The sequence below is a fragment of the Styela clava genome, chromosome 3 (assembly GCF_964204865.1).
Source record: "Styela clava chromosome 3, kaStyClav1.hap1.2, whole genome shotgun sequence".
Taxonomy (NCBI): Eukaryota; Metazoa; Chordata; class Ascidiacea; order Stolidobranchia; family Styelidae; genus Styela; species Styela clava.
This window is the reverse complement of record NC_135252.1, coordinates 14,461,223-14,480,932: the sequence shown is the minus strand read 5'-3', so window position 1 is coordinate 14,480,932 and position 19,710 is coordinate 14,461,223. Positions and strand designations below refer to the sequence as shown.

The following is a 19,710-nucleotide window of genomic DNA, read 5'->3' as shown; positions in this document are numbered from 1 at the left end:
AGCTTTGCTGGAACAGTGCTAGCTGACGAATATGTAACTATATCTGCTTCTAGACTCCCTACCAATGTTCCCTCTAATTTTTTGTAGTATGTGTGCGCAGAAATTTTGGTGTGTGCGCACTTTTTTGGAAATGACTAATATTTGTGCAAAAACCAATGAAAAACATTTGGCGTTCTAACCGGGTAATGGGTGGGCAAACAACAAACTTTCTCAACCTGCCAACCGAGCACATTGTTACATTACCTCGAAATACGTCTGTGCGCAGTAAATCTATGCGTGTGCGCAGCCTGTGAAAGCTGTGTGCGCGCGCACATCTTAGAGGGAACACTGCTCCCTACCAAACCAAATTGGACCTGGTTTGAGCGATGTTTTCTGTATTTCTGATGAAATTCACTGAGGTGTATTTGAATGCATTCTATCAAAAGCTCTATGAAAGACATTTAAAGAACCTCTCTCGTCATTGTCACTTATCTTCCTGGCTGAAAAGTAAACTGAAAACGTGATAGATTTCACGAATATCTCACATAGATCCATTAATCGTAAATATATATATAAAACGAACAACGAATATAGTCAAGATTTTTATTTATCAAATCACAAGAAAAATTTCAACAATCATATAAAAATGAAGAAGATTTCAATGCCCCAATCTAAGCTAGTATTACAATAATATCTCAGAATGGTCAAAAATTTCAGTGATATCGTGCACTATTCCAGAACAGAGAAATGTCCCATTTCCCCTCAAAATTTTGTATGCAACTTATTAGACACGTTTTTAAATAGTGTTGTAGTAAATAGGGGGGTGCAGAACAGACAAAATAGATTAAAAAAATTAATAACTAAATTTGATTGTGATACTTCGAATGCCGTCCAATTATCGGTTGACGGATTTTTCAAATTGGGGGAACAACTTGGTGACAAAACTAGAAAAAAGGCAGAACGAACCCGCTTTGGATCACGGCAACACACTCAATTCAAACGCACAAATTTCAACCATTAAGAAAAATGCAAGATTAATAAAAAACAGAAGACAACATATGAAAATGACAACATTATCTCCCACGATATGCAATCGTTCATATATTCAGATATATCACAATATTCAAAATGGTTTAATAAATACAGATGGGGTCATGTTGAGTTGTGTATATTGACATTTCAGACGTTCAAACACTCATAGTACTCCTTTTAAGATTCCAATGCACGGTCACCTCCTTTTAACTATGGTGCTTTATAATGTCGTATGTGCTATATTTGTTTTTTGCTGAGACGCAAACTGGGCACCAGGGTTATATGCTCTTAAATGGACTAATGACCTCCAATGGGGACGTTGGAAATTTACTCAAGAATCGCATTATTCAGTCGCAGACAACTCCAATAACATAGGGATAACTGATACTGGCGGGTTTGAGTCGAAAATACACCAAATGAGTACATGATGTCTATCGATTCCGTGAAGTAAAACAACTACCACGAGTTATAGAATATGAATAGAGGCAGTGAGGATTTGAATCCCGTCGCGAGCTTAGTCCATTTAGACTAGGCTGCACGCAGTATTATCCTTCATTTCCGTTCTATTGTGCTCATAATACACTGCATATTAGCGTCTTCTTGTTAGCGAAATTTGCGCTGATATCACGTCTCACGTGTTTCCGAAGTTGGCCTGCGGCGCATTTCCGCGGAAAGGTTAGTTGGTGTACGTATGTGTTTAGAACCGTAATCAATAGAATATAACCTGGAGATTTAATGAATGGATTCCAGTAATGACTTGTCTAACATTTCGTGTGACTTAAGATTCATGTCAAACATGAGGCATTGGTCCGCAAACATATTTCAGCTGAGCAATTGACGATAACATGGATCGTTACAATAAGATCTATAGTGTTTTGCTGACTTGGATTGCTTACGTATACGTAGGTTAACAGCTAATAGCAGATTCGAGAATAGTGAGTGCTTCACTGTCGTGAATTTTATAGAAGATACAAGCAGTAAGCTACAAAAGCTGATAAAATATCTCATTTTCGAAAATGTTTCAGGAAATTAGGGATTCAAATTACGACAAGCAGGGCTTGATATTGATGGTGACTCTGAAATTCAATATCTAATCACTTGAATGCGAACAGTGTGTGCTGAATGTGCTGCACAAACAAGGTCAATTTACAATATTCATTTCCTCGCATAAATTCACACTATCAGCCGGAAAACACTTTTGTGTCACCTGCTTTGTGTCTTGAGTACTGACCATAGCGTCGAGACGTATTTGTGGAGTTTGTTACACGTGTGTATATAATAATTTTATAGGTGCATTTTCGTTATCTGTTATTTAGAATAATTTAATTCGATGGTGAAACTTCACAATATATTACAATTCACATCACTATTATGTGCTGTATGGACCTTCGAATGGGTTAGATTCGATTTGTTGCTATAGACGTACGTCGAATACAAAAGTAATAGTACACGCAGTGAGGGACTTATTCCATTTAAACCTAATTTTTTATGCTTACTTCAATTAGATTCATAGATTAAGATGTGTGCAACATTATTTTAGTGCTCATGAGTTTTTTTTATGAGAGGCATGGTTGCACCATCCGTCGCATCATAATCTACTTAACAGGGTTGATTTATTTACTTGACTTCATTGACCAGTCTGTGATTAAAACATTTGGTAATTGTGATATTAATTAGTTTGTGATTACAACTTCCGGTGATTGTGATTCTAATTAGTCTGTGATTACAATTTCTGGTGATTGTGATTCTAATTAGTCTGTGATTACAACTTCTGGTGTAATTGAACATAATTTTCTTACTAAATTTATAAATTATTTTTTTCATCTGATATATTTTGCTAGTCAACAGGGATACTGTTAGGATGTCTCAAATCAAAGTTACTCCATTATTCGTGGAAGGCGCTTATGTTATCGAATTCCCACAATATAAAGATCACCGAGGTTATTTCGAAGAACTATACAACGTGACAAAGTACCCTGAAGAGATTCCCATTACAAAAATACAACAATTATCGACCTCGCACTCACATGCAAATGTTTTCAGAGGTGCTACCATTTTCTTTGTGTTATCTTTCCTAGATCGTTTTTTTTGTTCCTCATCCACATTACAAAATATTTTTTATTTCCAAAATATACGTATACTCGTTCAGCTCCATTGCTCCTACTGCTGATTAAATCCTCTGTCCAATCTTAAATCTTTGTTTTATTGTTTGTAATACTACTCTGCAGGATCATTTAAAATTGTTTTATCTACAGGTCTACATTGTTCACCGTACTACAAGCTTGTAACGTGTGTATCTGGAGAAGTTTACGATATCATTGCTGATGTCCGCGAAGACTCTTCTACGTATTTGAAGTGAGTGCCGTCCCAAAGTAGTCTTAAGAGAGAGAGAGCGTAAATGTACCTCAAACAAATATGTTCGACAGCCCTTTGTCGACGGCTTTTAACAAACTTATAGCATTATAGTGGTGATACCGATTGATTTTGGTTAACAGGAAAAAATGTATATTATGTCATAACGTAAACCTTTATGCTCTCATTTACTCCTTTGCATATTTCTAAAGTAAAAGTTCAATTTTTTACTCCTACAAATTCCTATGACGGCTTATAGTCATAAGGCGAAAAAGCAGAAATGAATATCAATGTAAAATTGTAGATGCGGATGACCGGATTTGCCTGTTTCGAGTTCATGTAATTACAATTAGGGCACGGAGTAATACTATTTTAATTTATAACGCACGTTTACACTGTGCTGTAGTGAGAACATAAAACATTTATACGCAACAGATGACGTTGCAATCTCAGCAACGTTGCAATCTGCTACATTCTAAAGGGCGTTTAATCATGCAGTGAAAAAAGCCGATATCGGCTTATCGGCTATGCTATTCGTGTATTGGAGAAGGATGTTTTTTTTGCTTGTGAAAATTTATCCTCAGGCAGTTCAAAAGTGCCTACTTGACTTGAAACAATATTTGATACTACTGGAAGCTCAATAATTGCGCCTCTTTATTTTTGATTGTCTAACCTCAAAAATTTGGAATTTCTGATGGGAATGTGCCCTATATTTTTTCAGATGGGTTCGAGTAAGACTGACGGCTGAAAACCATAAGCAAGTATTTGTACCCGCAGGATGTGCTCATGCATTCTATGCAACTAAAGACAATTCTATTATGGTGTATGCTCAGGTGATTTGCTTGAAAAAAAAACTGGGGCTCCCGAAGTATGCGAACCAAGATGGCGGACATCGGAATGTAATATGTGCACTAGGTTAGGGTTAGGCCATAATTTTAGGTATAAATACTACGGGAGGCTCTTGGCTAGTCTTCGAGCTGATAATAGGACTAAAATAAGGAAAATTGGAAAAAAATTATCGCCTAACCCTAACCTGTTACCCATGTTACGTTCCGATGTCCGCCATCTTGGTTCGCATACTTCGGGAGCACCAAAAAACTTTATAAATTGAACATGCCACTGCAAATGAAAATGAAGAATCTAAAACCTAATATTTATTCATGCAAAATTTGAACAGGGTGGTACATTCAACCCAGTGTCTGATAGGACAATATCGTGGAAAGACCCTGTTCTCTGCATTCAGCTACCAACATGCGATGACGTCATAATTTCAGAAAAGGATGCAAAGGCAGTAGATTTGCAACTTGATCCAATTAAATTTAAATCAAATAGAAAACGGATCCTGGTTATCGGAGCCTCAGGAAAACGTGAGCAACATTCTCATTGACTGCATTGAACGAAGTTTGGTTTGAAATAGTCATATATATATATATATATATATATATATAGTGCCTAACAAAAATCTGTAGGGCTAAGTTAAATTTCCCAAAAAATACGTTGACAAGGTCTTTGTGGCCATTGCTCTCGCAACTTTCCTCATTTTAAATCTCAAGTTGACTTTGAGCCCAGTTTGAGACCCATTTTAATTAGTTATTAACAGATTAATCGTTTTAAAATAATTTTAAGCTCGTTAGCCTTGTTTCTGATTTTAGGCGAAATATAGTTCAAAATGCTCAATCTCAGCATATCAGGGATAAAACAAACTTATATATTTTACAGTTGGAAGTGCCATATGTTCATATGTTGATGAGAATTGTGAAGACATGATTACATTGAAAACACACTTTGAACACAGAGTATCTAAAGGTTCTATGAAGTACGACTTGGAACTAGCTGGAAAGTACGTAAAGTTGTTCTAAATTACATGGCGAGTCCAATTACATTTTAATTTAAAAGTTTCATCATCAATTTAGGTATGCTCGTCAAAATGAATATTCGAAACAAGCAAATAAAGGGAAAAAGTAGAAAACCGCTATAATGGCGTTCAAATTTTAAATAGTTTCTATGCATATTTAAACTAAAAATGTCAAAATTTTGGTGGTATGTCATGCATACCGGTGAGGGCCACGGGGGCATCCTCCCCTGCAGCACGCTGTATAAGGGGCAGCAGATCCAAATGGGGGGATTTAGAGTTTGAATTTATACACATGTTTTACTTGACGTGTTTTTATGTAAGTAAAAACTGACTTTACCTGTACAGTCAAGAGTGTGACTGATTTTGATGGAGCCGAGTCAGCAATGGCTCACCCTGTATGCCTGCGATAGAATAAGTGCTTACAGACTTTATCAAATTCATAAATAGGGAGTAAAACGATGTAGTTCAGAACTTCAGACAATCAAACCATGTCTTCAATATGTTATTAGCTTTTGCAATTAGAATTTTTTCTTTGACATCCCAGGGATCAGGATCACGCCGACGATGTACTAGATATTTGCTGCCCTCAAGTGGTTATAATATGTGGATCGTGGACAAACGTGGGTCAGTGCGATATTGAACCTGATAAATCCGCTGAAGTTATGATCAAAGGGCCAGTAAACATAGCCAAATGTGCAAAAAGAAGAGGAATCAAAGTTGTAGCCATTTCTACTGACTATGTTTTCGATGGCAAAAGAGGTATGATATATACATATGAAGATAACAACCTGGATCATTGTACTGGCTGCTAAGAATGAGCTTGCTATTTCACCAATAATTGAACTTTAATAGACAAACTACTTCTACGCAAATAAGCTATTGTTATACTTACCAATTCTGATAAATGAGAAAAACACGAATTTTTCATATGGTTGCATTTATTTTCATGTAGAGCCGACATCACTGACAAAAAAAACTGAAATTTGCTTAATAGGTATTAAAGATGGTCCCTACAACGAAGCAGATGTTGCGAACCCTTTTTCTGCATACGGTAAAAATAAATATGAAATGGAAAAGCAAATCATTGATGCCACTAACGGTGATGCATTGATTGTAAGAACAACGACGGTAAACGGGAAAGATCACCGACAGTTTGGCGCTTTCTATACCTTGTATGAATATCTAATGAGTGGAAAAGAATTCTTTGTTCCAGAAGCGGTAAATAATTTTTCTTTGCCACATATCGAGCCTAATTTAAATAACAAATATTGGTACCAGGACAAATTTGATGAGGTACCTTAATTCTAAAATTGACAAGGTTTTATCAATATGCAACGGTCAACAACAGGGGTGTGCAGCCTGCGGCCCGCAAGTAAAAAAATTGTGCGGTCCGTGAAGAAGTGCCAATTTTGAATGATGTTCAGCCCGCAAAACGAGTTTTCAATTTAGCTTAATCTGATACGTTCAAGTGATTCCAATCTCTTCGAGTTGCAAAGCCTATACCGGAGTCCAATTTATTATCCACGTCTATGACGTCACAATGCCCTAACAGCTAGCTTGTGCGAAGCGAACAACGCATGTCACAAGATCAATAACCAAAATTTTGTAGCCGAAACTAACAGAAAGCCTATGCTGAAAAAATATGCGGCCCGCGGTTTTACAAAGTTATTTGTATCTGGCCCTCCTGTATTAAAGGCTGCACACCCCTTGTCTATGATATTGCTCCATGGTTTAACAAGGTTCTACTGCGGTGACCGATGAGAAAGGCAAACGATCAAAATTTGTATAAAGATTATCAACACTAAAAAACATTGAGCAGCTGGGTCATAATACTTCTGTTCATTGAATCCAAATCCTATATTTTTGAGAAAACGTTTAGAATTAAAAATCTCATTGTGAAATTACTTTGTGTCACAAGGGTCTAATATATATCTCCGTTTATTCGAGCCAACTCTTGTTTATTCTGTTGCTGATAACGTCATTATTTAACTAGAAATTCAAATTTCCTGAAAGTGATCCACTTCTCCATGTGATAGCAGATGACACCAAAATTTATTTTTTCGTGTTGACAGTAGTAATTTTTCATGTCATTGAACTCCTCAATAAAGTGGTGCCATTGCAAGGGATTTTTTAACATAAAAATCCTATTTACTTGCTTTAATATTGCCGTCATTACATAATTCAAGGGTTTCAATGACAATGCATGGAATAACTTGCCGTGGATTAATAACTATTATCCTGAAATTTGAGGCCAACATGAAATATCCCACATTGAAATATTGATACAGTCCGATTACAATTTGTGAATGTTTTAGAATTTAGAATAATCGTCTTTGCCCCATTACGATTCGGAATAACATTTATATTCTCAAAATTTTCCAGTTGCTCACTAGTGAATCTGTCTCAAAATCAACCCTCCGTTATTTTAAAAATGTATAATTTCAACTGATTTTATTCCATAACCGTTGCTTGTTCACAGTTTGTATGAGTTTATTTCTAAACCCGTGAAAAACCACCAAAAAAAAAATCTTGCAAAAACAGTGAAAAACCACCAAAAACCCTCTTTCGTGCCTTGAGTAATATTATTTTAAAACTTTATTTCTTTGCAGACACGATCACCAACATACGTAAAAGATTTGGCCAAAATTGTCATAGAATTGATAAAGAATGACGCAAAGGGAATAATTCATGGGTGTGGAGACGAAATTGGGTCTTTACTCGACTATTTCCAAAAGGTCACAGTTGTTATGGGTTTCGATCCCAACTTAATAAAAACAAGAGAAAGAAACAAATATCAACCTGAATACTCTGCCATGTCGTCTGACAAGAGAAAGTATGTTCTAAGTTTTTTTAATGTTTTCCATTCTCTCGATTACCAGAGAGTGTTTCAAGTTGTTTATGTAGATATACTATTGTTGATTGGTATCGCGAAAAGTGTTGCGTCCACTTTACTCCATTATGGGGTTTCAGAAACATAATTATTCCATAAAATTAGTCTTCTTCAATATATTTTGCCTTTTCCACAAAATTGATGGAACAACTTCTTGAAGAAAAATTGTTGCTCTTGAAAATTGACAACTGCATCAATATCGAAATATTGGAGTTTCTTTTTTCAGATACGATGGTCTTTAATGACAACCGATAACAGATATGCATATGTGTTTTTCTTCACACAATGTCGGTCTTCGTGGTATAATTTAGGATTTTTTTTATAGCATTTGGAAAAGTCTTTTTTTAATTTTCTTACTACTATGAAATGGACGTATATGAGTTAACCTTGAACGGTTAAACAAATGTTCTAAAATAAAATAACGTTTCCTATTTTTTTCTAGAAAACTTCTTCCTAATTTTAAAAGCCGTTCAACTGAGGAGGCTGTAAGAGATTGGATGGATATGGAAGAAGAATTTTGTAACAAAATCAAACAAAAATATTCCAAATGAAAACACGAATACAGGGTACCGTGAATATTGAGATTGGCGTATCCGAATATTGATAAATACAATATAATATATAATCAAAGTATTTGTAATTTATGCGTAAAAAGTAAATTCTAAATGAGAGTATGGCGTTTAGTTCGTAGTTTCAAATGTGTGGCAAAGACTATCAAGCCTTTTCCATTTTCAAGATATATGTTCCCGCTATTTCCAGTTATCTTGTTGCTTCTAAATCAATCTTACGATAATATTGGACACGAAGCGGACATGCAGATCGTTTAGTTGTTATGTTGCTGTTGTTGTTAGAATTCCTGTTTTTGTTGTGTGAAAATCCCTTTGCTCTTCAACTGCTCGGTTTGAAATTTTCAGTGGTTGAAGTATGTATTGTCGCTAGAACAGTGCTCGCCAACTTTATTTGGAGTGGTATACACCCTTTGAACCCTTCCTCAAAATCTGGTACATCCCGCTCATCCTACATTTTTAACACGTAAATAATGTTTAGAAGTTATATATATATACAAATATGTTTTTATGTCGATGCAATAGTTTATTATTTAGTTAATGTGAACGTTGCTCTTGGATTCAATCATCCAGTCGTGCAGAGCGAGGTTATAATCTTGTTTCCAGTGACCCTCTCATCAGTGTATTAGTGTCGGTGGTTAAATTTCCTGGATTCCAAAAAAATCCTTGTTTGTGAAGGTATGTCATTCGTAAGGAATTCATTCATTTTGTGCAAGCGATTGCGATACTCGGGAACTTTTATGGTAGTTCTGCCCAAATCGTTGTAGTTTTTTTTTTATCTTTTAAACTCTGCATTTTTTTACCGGATCTGATCGTAATTCGAGCAGTTCGCCAGTAAGATAGACAGGAGCAACCTCTGCACTTGCGAATGGCTGAATGGCCCATATTAGAGAACCAAGATGATGATATTCAACAACCGTAAAACAGGCTCCCAATTTGAGCTGTAGCACATCAAGATGTTTTCGTACAATTGACCTCAACTTGGTTTCCATGTTTGGGTTTCCGATTTCCCATTCACAAATAGCCCAGACATTCAAAATTGAAAATATGTCAATTTTCTACATTATTCTGCCACAATTTCAATTTCATTTTAAAAGTCGGAATCTTGCTACTAGCTTTAAAAATATAGCATCTCTTCCCTTGCATCAATAAATTTAGGTGATTTCTGATTTCAAATATTGCTGTTAGATAGGACAATTTGCAAGCCAAAAGATATTTTGAAAACTAACAGCCCGAATCAAACTATAGCAACCAGCGAAAAACAGACAGATCTTTCCACAGCAGAGAAAACTCATTTCAAAACTTTTCCTCTCGATAACCAGCGCACTTCGGCGTAATACAATAGCCTCAATTCATTTGCCTCCATGTCTTTGTGCAAATTTATGTAAATAGTATATGCTTCTTAGAATGAGACCGAATAAAATCCAAATCACTTTTCTCACCCTTTTCGTAGTTTAGTTTTTTTTACATCTTACGACAAGAGCCTATTGATATATGTATCGTTAAAAAGGTATCGAACTGCTACAAAAGTATATTATGACGCTATACCTAAAACAAGAAGATTACCGAAAATAGGAAAATGCCATACATAAGTTTAGACGCATTTAATTAGCATATCGTGTGTTAGTGTGTACCCGTTCAAGATTAGGTACGGTACACCCTATCGGTGTGGAACACCCTTCAAACTTTTGTTACACCCTGGGGTGTACTATACACCCGGTTGACGAGCACTGCGCTCGAACGATGTTACTTTTATTTATTTCAACGGGCTCTGAGATTTGTTTTTCGTCTGCAATGACGTTACCGAATTAAAAAATGCGTACCTTGTGGCGAGTTCTCGTTCGTGGTAATGGTCAGGCGAAGTCGTGGAAACTGCGGTGCCGATCGTCTGATGTGAATGATTGCATAACTATACTACTTTGTTTTGATCTTCGTGTTCATGCATTTGAGCATCAGACTCTTGTTATATTTATCATATATAAAACTTGCTCATTTATGTTATACTACAAAAGGGATAACCAAAACGATGTCGCGAACAATAAATGATCAGTTTTCCCTGTTCAATATTTAGCTCAAGTCATTCAAACATTTAACTCTGGTTGCTGCTATTTTTCGAATATTTATTCCAAAATACTAAATATATGACTAAGCCAAATTTTAGTAATCATTAATCGAAACACGAGGCCACGGGTCATAAAATGTTATTCCCATAAATAACAAAAACGAAAAAATTTGATATACATGATATGTATACACATAAATTATTGATCAATTAAAGAATATGAATTTATTGAATATTTGATGTTCTTTCGTGTCACTTGTGGATGTCACATTTATCTTCGACAGGAAAATCGTTACCACGATCGTGTCGAGTGAGTAATCATCGTGCTGTTATTTGGGTATTTGGTGTTGAGTATATCGAGTGAAATAAAAATATAGACATACTGATATACAAGCAAACTTTCCGCCAGTGTCGAAATTTTTATGGATTCGTCTTCTTCAAGCAACGTAAAAATAAGGGCGAGCAGTAAATAATGCAAGCAGCGTTTGAGCATATTAATCGTGCTGAGTAGCCTATTTGAAGAATCGAATACAACACAGTAAATTTAATACATAAGATAGTCAATTCTTGACAACCATTCTATTACCAATGCCAAAAGTTCGTATTCACATATATCAGGATACAAATCACAACCAGCTGATGTTCATAAGACCAACGTCCGTCAGCAAATGATTCATATGGGTGTTCGATGAATATAAATGATTCATTATTAGAGAATGTCTCGAAGAAAACAAGCTGTTATTGCAAATAATTTTTTTAACTTCTAGCAGTGGGTGAGTTTCGCAATTGCAGATTGATAAAAGTCAATTGCGGAAAAAGTACGTCTTCACGGTGAATCATATGTTTTAAAAGACTTATCACCCCATGATATTAGATAGTATTACCACCCAAGATACCGTATAGGAATTCCAGCTGCATTGATGTACTGTGGTTTTGCATCAGAACTTTCGAATTTGGACGCCAGTCAACCGTTTTTCCTTATTATGTTGATTGAGTATTGAGCAGCCATTTTAGTTTCGTTTAATGAAATTAACAGAAAAATTGAAAAACTTCCCAAAGTCATGAAAATCTGATTTTATATCGCCATGCATTTTTAGACAAGAATTATACCAACGGTTTTCACAAATAAAAATATTGGGATTCTTTTTATTGAAAAAGTTTTTACTAACAGAACAAAACTCCTAAAACATGTGTCTATCTATATGCCATATTTGCAACTTGCATTGAATTTTTTTGTTTTTCAAAGACTTATTGTATGTACTTTTCTTGACTTATCCCGACTTATACAGCTCTGAGCGACAGGTTACTTGTTCGTTTTTTAAACATATATTTTGTTTATTATTCCAATAGTTGAATCAAGTAATTTATCAGCAGGATCATATTATATATATATCTTGCCTACTCTTGTCGAACAATGCCGTTGACTTACATCACTTTAAAAAACAAAGCAGCGCGATTGAAGATAATGAATGCTCGGTAAATAAAGCACCCTTCCCTTGATACGGGAAATCAGTTATATCTCTAATATTTATATTCATGCTGTAGAAAATGAACGCGTTTTCAACTTGAAAATAGACCATTCTCTTCCGGGCTGACAAAAATGCTTCCAGCAGAATCGACAAACTGAAAAAAATGAATAAATATTATCAAAAAATCAAAATTTATCAAACACTGGCATAATTCAATCTCAATACAAATCGATAAGTTTCAATAGAAATCTGTTAGTATGGTTATTTTCCCAGATGCATTTACTAATTCTTTTGTGATCTATTTTCGTCGTTCAAATGTACGAAATTGCGATTATATTAGAGAAAATCATATGTATTCGTTGCCATCATCAACTGTTTCAAGCAATACTATGTGCAGCCCCTTAAAACCAGATCAAGTATCCTAAAAGATGTAATTCCTCCGAAAAAATTCAAAAATTATATCATTTTGTGCTCAGTTGTGTCCACTTCGAATTGAGTGAATGCGATCTAGCAAGTAAAGAAGCTAGCTTCACATAGCAAATGTGATGTTTGTGGCTTAGATTAGCAATATTAGACATTCAAAAAAAGAATTTAATTTAAAAAAAATAACTAAAAAATAAACACAATTGTCTTAAGTGTTGGATCCAAACCTCAAAACTAATCAACGAAGTCATATCACCCGTAACAATCGTCGATATCATCCTTGCGCGTAGGGTTTTGATTTTTATCAATTATAAACAAGGGCTTGTTTTAAAGCAATTTTTTTTTCTGTATTCACGCCAAAATGTTGCGTTCTGGCAGCTGAACATGCTGCTGGAATAATACGTTCAAAAATATTATAAGAAATAAAATAAAAATTTCGACTTCTACTGTCATTGCGCAACTTTATTGCTAAGTCAGTACATGCCCCAAAGTCATAAGATTTAAACAGGGATGTTTATCCGAAATATCTGAAAGATGATTTGAGTAAAAAATGCATGAAAACTAATGAAACATAGCTCACGGGCCTACTAGAATCCAAAAGCAGTTATACCAGGGGGCCCGCTTACCGCCAAAATTTGGCCAAACAAGTACGTTGATACAATAATGTGGAATATACTTTGATCGGTGGCAACTAACCAAAGTTCGAATCGGGGCCGGACTTGTACGATGAGACATTTCAGGTTATGCTGATTGTGAATCTCCGACTATAACAATGGCGTCACAACCAATTTCTTATGACGTTATAAGGGGGATTTGGAAGTTATGTAATATGACACCGCAAGTACATTTCAAAATTGCGTAAATTACAAAATTTTGGCTACCGAAACGATGTATATATATATATATATATATAGGTTTTTTAAAGTTATACAAATTCAATAATTCGTTCGTATTCCAATTTCATTTCGTTTAATTGGTAAATGTTGACCCTGATTCAAATCCCATGAGAGATGTGACAATTTGGAAGAGGATTGCTGAAATCCTCGCCGCCGCAGAGTGATTCACCTAAGGGCGTAACGGCTTACCGGTTGCGTCTTTCTCCAACAACCACGTTTGCGGACGTATTGCGCTACAGCTCGAGAAGGCGACTATGGGCTAGTCATCAATATTTGTGGCGTTTCGAAAGGTGGCTAGTCATCAATATTTGTGGCGTTTCGAAAGGTTTATCGCGATTGGAAAGTTTTTACATCCATTTTTTATTTTTGTTTTAGACTTAGCCTATTTGATACAAAAAAATCGAATACCACATCCATTTTAAACAAAGCAGGTAAAAAAAACTCGATTTAAAATGATTATTTTAAAACAATTCCTTTTCAACAAATCTTTACTTACGTAACTGGGGTCGTAAATTTCATTATAGCTTACATGGTTCATTTTTTGGGCCATAATGACAGTTCCACAAATTTAACGTAGGTTTCCTGATTTGCATTCACAAATAAATTAGCGGGCGTAAGAACTGGCGACGAAAATTTAAAAATAGGCAAGACATTGAAGCATACGTGCTGTTAGGATGGGGCGGGTGAATACTTTAACGGTACGGTTTTCATGAAAAACATAAAATGGTAGTAAACTTTATAGTAACTTTTTGGGAGTGTCTCGTTTTGTTCTAAATTCCATCTCCAAGTTTTTATTTGACTCAAAACAATAAACTTTAAAGTCTAGATTCACTTTGTGTGTGTGTTAGAAAAATAAGAAAAGTGTGTCGATGTTTTGGATATAGGTCAAAAATACGGCTCTTACGTATATATATCTGTTTCTGTCACGCAATGGTAATGGCAAGCGACTCATTTCTTTCCTAAGCAAATGAATTTTTATTTAATTTTATTTTATGGTTCTGGGGATGGGTTTATTGACTATTTTTATTCCCAAATTATTTGTACTATTGATATTTTATTTGAATTCGTATATATCATTCTCATCATTGTTCATGTGTTTTTAAATGCTTGTGGGTGAATCTTGTAATGTGTGGTCGGTCTTGGAATTTGTCAGAAGATCTCATTGCATACAGTGCACCTTAGAAATTGACTACAGAATATAGTATTATTTATTTGTTTTAACCAATGTTGTGGTGTAGACAATTAGTTTTCATTTGATATTAAATTTTTGACGCTCTTATTGCTTAAATAAATTAGCAGGGATTTCCCAACCAATCTTTTTCGACCGCGGACCACTGTTTGTGAATCTTTTTTATGACGGACCCCGTCTTATGCGGTGTCAATTGATGTGCCTAACCAACGAGAAAAGATGATGTTTCCTTTGACGAAATGAAAGTCTGAATCAATGCATACTAACTGGCAGGCTAATAGCAATTATATTAGATTATGACCTATTTGTATATGTTCAGACTCTTTTCATATCGTTGCGGACCCCATGTGCAGTCATCACGGACCCTAGTTTGGGAGACCCTGAAATAAAGCTAATATTATATAATGTATATGATTCAATTTTATGACACATTAAAATTAACACCGCCACATTGTGATACAAACCAATTTAAATAATAAGGTTTGGTTAAATTTTATCCTGGTCACAGGTGGGCAGAAACTGAGAAATGGAATAATCTAAAATGCATTAACGTCTAGTTTCTTAACTAATCCTATGTGAACATGAAATTATACAAGTTTTATTCTTTTTGGTCAGAAAAGATGAATAGAAATAAGAAAGTTTAATTCTACATGCACCTTGTACATGTATCAATTTGATTTTACATGTATATTTTTCTTGAATTCTCCCATAGTGACAGTGACATATATAAGTTTTCAGATCTCAAGTTCGAACTTGTTCAAACTGTTTGCGCGTGGGATATTATCACCGCAAAATTTAATCATTGTGAGAAAATTCATCACTAAAGGACAACACACGTCTGACAACCTTGATCCTACATTTTGATGTGGCAATGTTATTACCTATTACAAAGTAATTACAACGAGATGACAGCTGGCATTTATAATATTGCTGGTTCGTAATCGAAATAAATTTGTTATCCAGAAATTTGATTCTAAGAAAAAGTTTACTTTGGAACCTCCAAGTCTTGATGGATGATGAAGATTGAACCCATGTGAATCTCGACCCCATATGCCCTTCTATTAGAATTTCTTTACAGTTGTCAGTAATTTGCCCCCCCCCCCCCCACACACACACACACACATAAGAGGGTGATTACAGAATTCATGGAAATGAATACGGAGAATGATTTAAACAAAAGGGTTAAATTGAACATGTAATGAAGCATATATTAACGTTAATACAAAAATAAATACTTCGTCTTATCAAACTGGGCCAATCAAGAGATAGAAGTGTGAAATTCCAAAATCATTGCTAGTTGCCAGGCAAGCGTCGATTTTTCTTGCGAATGTATAAAATAAATCGAAATTGAAATCAAAGCCAGTAATGAACAACTCGTTGAGGAAAACGGAAAGAAAGATTAAGAAAATAACAAATATATATACCGAACCGGTAAGTATTACAAAATAAAAATAAAGAAAAAATCCTTCGGACTTTATAAAATATTTGAGGTTGTTGATTCAATTTAATTCCAAAATTTCATGGTCTAATCCGCAGCACGGGAACTGACATAGAATTTATGAATATTGTTACAACTTGTTTGTACAATCTTTCACTAAATATTTGTTAATCGCCAATTCAATCATTAGTCAGATTTATTTTTGAAAACAATAAACAGAATTTCTTTGATTCTATTTCACGAAAGTAAATATATCTATTTTGGTATAACAGTTGCTCGTCATTTGTTGGTATTCACCATTGGTATAATATGATTTTACATCAGTTCGCATTGTGGATAGATTGCGTATATATAAAGCATCACTCACCCACCAGAGTTAACACACGGCTCCCCAAAGTGGTGAAAAATATTGAATTGCAATATTCCGAACAAAACAGTTCGCAGCTCTATTTTCATCCCTTGTTTATGTGTAGCTATTATTTGAAGTTTGAAATACCGATGATGCAATATGATTGGCGTTACCTCTAGAGTTTTAATCGTTTTACTGTGCCGTCTAAAAGCATTACAACCATATTTCTGAAGTCAACTTATTTCGTAATGCAAAAACACATTGCTTTTCGGTAGCGTTCACCAAACCACCACCTGCCCCAAGCAAAGATAACAGTTGGATTAAGGTATCATACACGAGGCCGTACGATAAAACAAACTTATTTGACCTATTTGAAAAAATTTACACTCAAGCGCAATCGTTCACGAAACTTTTATATGTTAAAATTTAACTTAAATGGTTAGCCAATGAAGGATTTACTAATTATTTGGGCTCTGGGTTGCACATAGATGGCTAGCAGTTACCAAAAGAAAATGAGTGAAAAAGAGTAATGAGTTGTTATATAGGATATCTTGAAAGAGGGTAATATAAACACGCAGCCAATATGTATTTCTTTAAATTATTCTCTTGAGATTTGTTTTGAAATTTGAAACCAGCATGCGAATGGGCCAAAAGTAATACATGCTTTGCCACAAAATTTTCTTACGGAAACGATGCTCCTCATTTATCCATTACAGCACTTTACAAAAAAAATTCAGTACCCCAAATGAGTGTATCCATAAGTCATAATTAGGGATTTCGTATTACAAGATAATACTCATCACTCGATTATTCATACTTTTTCCAACCAATATGATAAAATGACAACAATGGTTATTTATATATAATTTTTTCATTGTAATGTAATCAAAATTAATAAAGCTTCACGCAAAAAGATATTTATAAAAGTTGGTTATACTTTGTAATAATCATTTATGCATCTACCATAGTAAATTATCTAAATATCTTTTTTTTTAACAACGAAGCCGGCTTTTTTATCGCTGATTACCATGATGGTACCGGACCACACACACGCTAAATGGTGTTGCGAGTCCTTTTCGAGATATTTGAGTGTTTTTGAGGGGGTTGTTTGTGTATTACGTTGATTAATGAACCAGCTTATTCACGGTTAGTCTGACCGCAGTTTGTGATGAATCATCTTTACAAACTTTCAGAAACAGAAGCGATATGAAAAGCTAAAAGCGATGCAAACTAAATATAAATGAGTAAACGAATGGAATGAACGAATATTTATTCTCTCCTTTTTTAACAGCAATTTGCTGCATTTTAATGCTATTCATCAAAATCTCACTCTCTCACATGGAAGGACACAAATATTTTAATTTATTCTCTTTCACTGAACAGAGATGAAATCCTATTGTATTTAAGTGTTATTCAACAAGGATTAATCACGCAATCATCGCGCATTTATATATATAATAATATAGATCAAATTAGATTATCTTCTCGTGGTTAATATAAAATATAGTGCCATACTCGTGTAGCATTGTTCTATTGCTCGGCTCGGCGTGTGGCGCATCGTGCTAAGCGTTAGAAACACGCTTCCCACCGCAACTCTGATTACCCTGCGTGGGTTCTGATCCCGTGGGGTATATTTATTTGCGGGAAGAATACTGGGCTTCTCTCCGACCTAGGGTGGTTCACGTAACCGCTGGTCGGTTACGGCTTCATCCATCATCAAGTCCATTTATCTGGAAGTTCATTTTTATACGTTCACAATAGGAAGAATTGAAGTAATTTAACACAACACATTTATATTCTTACGTTTTCTTTCGCCTCTCGTGTTGAATTGATGACAACTTTTTTCTTCTTCCAGCGCTGGACAGTAGAAGTTCAAACATTTTGTTCGCATCTTCTTGTACATTCGAAAGACTAAAGAGAATGAAATCGCCCAATCAAAAATGCTTGTCTCAACTAAAGCGCACAAAAATTTCCAAATATCGATATTCGTTGTAGAATGACGTTCCGGTGTGCATCTCATTTTTTAAGACTTTAACTGGAAACAAGCCAAAAGCGCGTACCTGCATGAGAATTTCTTGCATCCGAATACAAAATGCAGATGACCAGCACAAACAACGCACATAGGGTGTAATAAGCAATCCGTTTCATGATGTTGGTAACAGAAATACTTTACTTTACGTTGAAACTATGTTCTATTTTGTAAAAAAAAGTTCAAATTATTTTTAGGCAAGTAAATAAAGAAATGCCTTCAAGCATAAATACTCGCGTAATTATTGTCGTTTTTTTACCCATTATCCTCTCTCTGTTGGTTGTTTTGCCCTGTGTTTGTTATCATTACAGAAACTTTAACATGCTATCAGATAAGACAATTTTCACAACACTGTCCCAAAGATCACAGCCTTTCTGCCGTTTTCTTTTTACATTCTCTGACAAACTTTCGAGATTCTGAAGCACTAAAATTATGAGTTAATAATGTCACTGAGAAATTATGCGTTAAAGGGCAATAATTGACAGCTAATGTATTTTCAGCATGAAAGCATAATTTTTTCGATTATAATTGATAGTTAAGCTATAATGGAATATTGAAATTTTCACGTTCTTTATATATGTTTATATAAGAAAATTCAGCATAAAATAGATGAATAAATCCCAAATTTTATGCTTGAAACAATGCGACCACGATTATCATTTTAAAAGCAAAACAACGAGAATTTGTTAAACCGCATTGACTGCATGATCCATTTACACGCATTGAATCATGAAATAGAATAGAAAACCATTGTTCCGTCAACAAAAATGAAATATTAAACAAACGATGGTGAATGGTATTCTCAATACACTTATTTGAGAGACTTTTTCTCATCGATGGGCAACTGCACTTGATCTAAATCTAATCTTCGTTTATCTGTTATTTTACTTCTTCCATCAACAAACGTTCAATTGGTATTTGACAAACATACTGTCACAACTCAATTCTAGTTTGAATTTCATTGTATGATTTGGCGTCAGCATGCAATTACTTGTCTGTCTGTCTGAACAAATATCATGCTTTAGTATATTCACAAAGTAAATTTAATATCATGTACTGTGGAGAATTCACTTTCGTCAACTGGTATTTCGAAGCATAAAATAAAATTGAAAATATCTGTATAACGTTAATGCGAATTTCTAGTAATTTTTTTCGAATAAATATTTCAATTTACGTTCGCC

The 19,710-nt window shown here is 34.7% G+C and overlaps 2 protein-coding genes across 3 annotated transcripts; one reads left to right on the top strand and one right to left on the bottom strand.

The window, feature by feature from the left end:
- Positions 1 to 1,801: 1,801 nt before the first annotated feature.
- On the top strand, positions 1,802 to 8,780 carry LOC120342208 (dTDP-4-keto-6-deoxy-D-glucose reductase-like). 2 transcript variants are annotated; one of them, XM_039410945.2, is made up of 10 exons: positions 1,802 to 2,151; positions 2,853 to 3,056; positions 3,267 to 3,366; positions 4,085 to 4,196; positions 4,541 to 4,730; positions 5,083 to 5,203; positions 5,763 to 5,977; positions 6,213 to 6,436; positions 7,828 to 8,051; positions 8,551 to 8,780. In XM_039410945.2, the coding sequence occupies exons 2-10, from the start codon at positions 2,873 to 2,875 to the stop codon at positions 8,657 to 8,659; spliced, it is 1,479 nt and encodes a 492-aa protein (XP_039266879.2). In that variant the 5' UTR covers positions 1,802 to 2,151; positions 2,853 to 2,872; the 3' UTR covers positions 8,660 to 8,780. The 2 variants fall into 2 exon arrangements, with proteins under 2 accessions (XP_039266879.2, XP_039266878.2); XM_039410944.2 differs by having other exon boundaries at positions 1,802 to 2,278.
- Positions 8,781 to 8,918: 138 nt separating this feature from the next.
- Positions 8,919 to 18,714, bottom strand: LOC120342209 (uncharacterized). The gene is made up of 3 exons (XM_078110715.1): positions 18,561 to 18,714; positions 18,304 to 18,411; positions 8,919 to 12,359 (listed from the first exon to the last, which is right to left on the bottom strand). The coding sequence occupies exons 1-3, from the start codon at positions 18,620 to 18,622 to the stop codon at positions 12,167 to 12,169; spliced, it is 363 nt and encodes a 120-aa protein (XP_077966841.1). The 5' UTR covers positions 18,623 to 18,714; the 3' UTR covers positions 8,919 to 12,166.
- Positions 18,715 to 19,710: the final 996 nt, after the last annotated feature.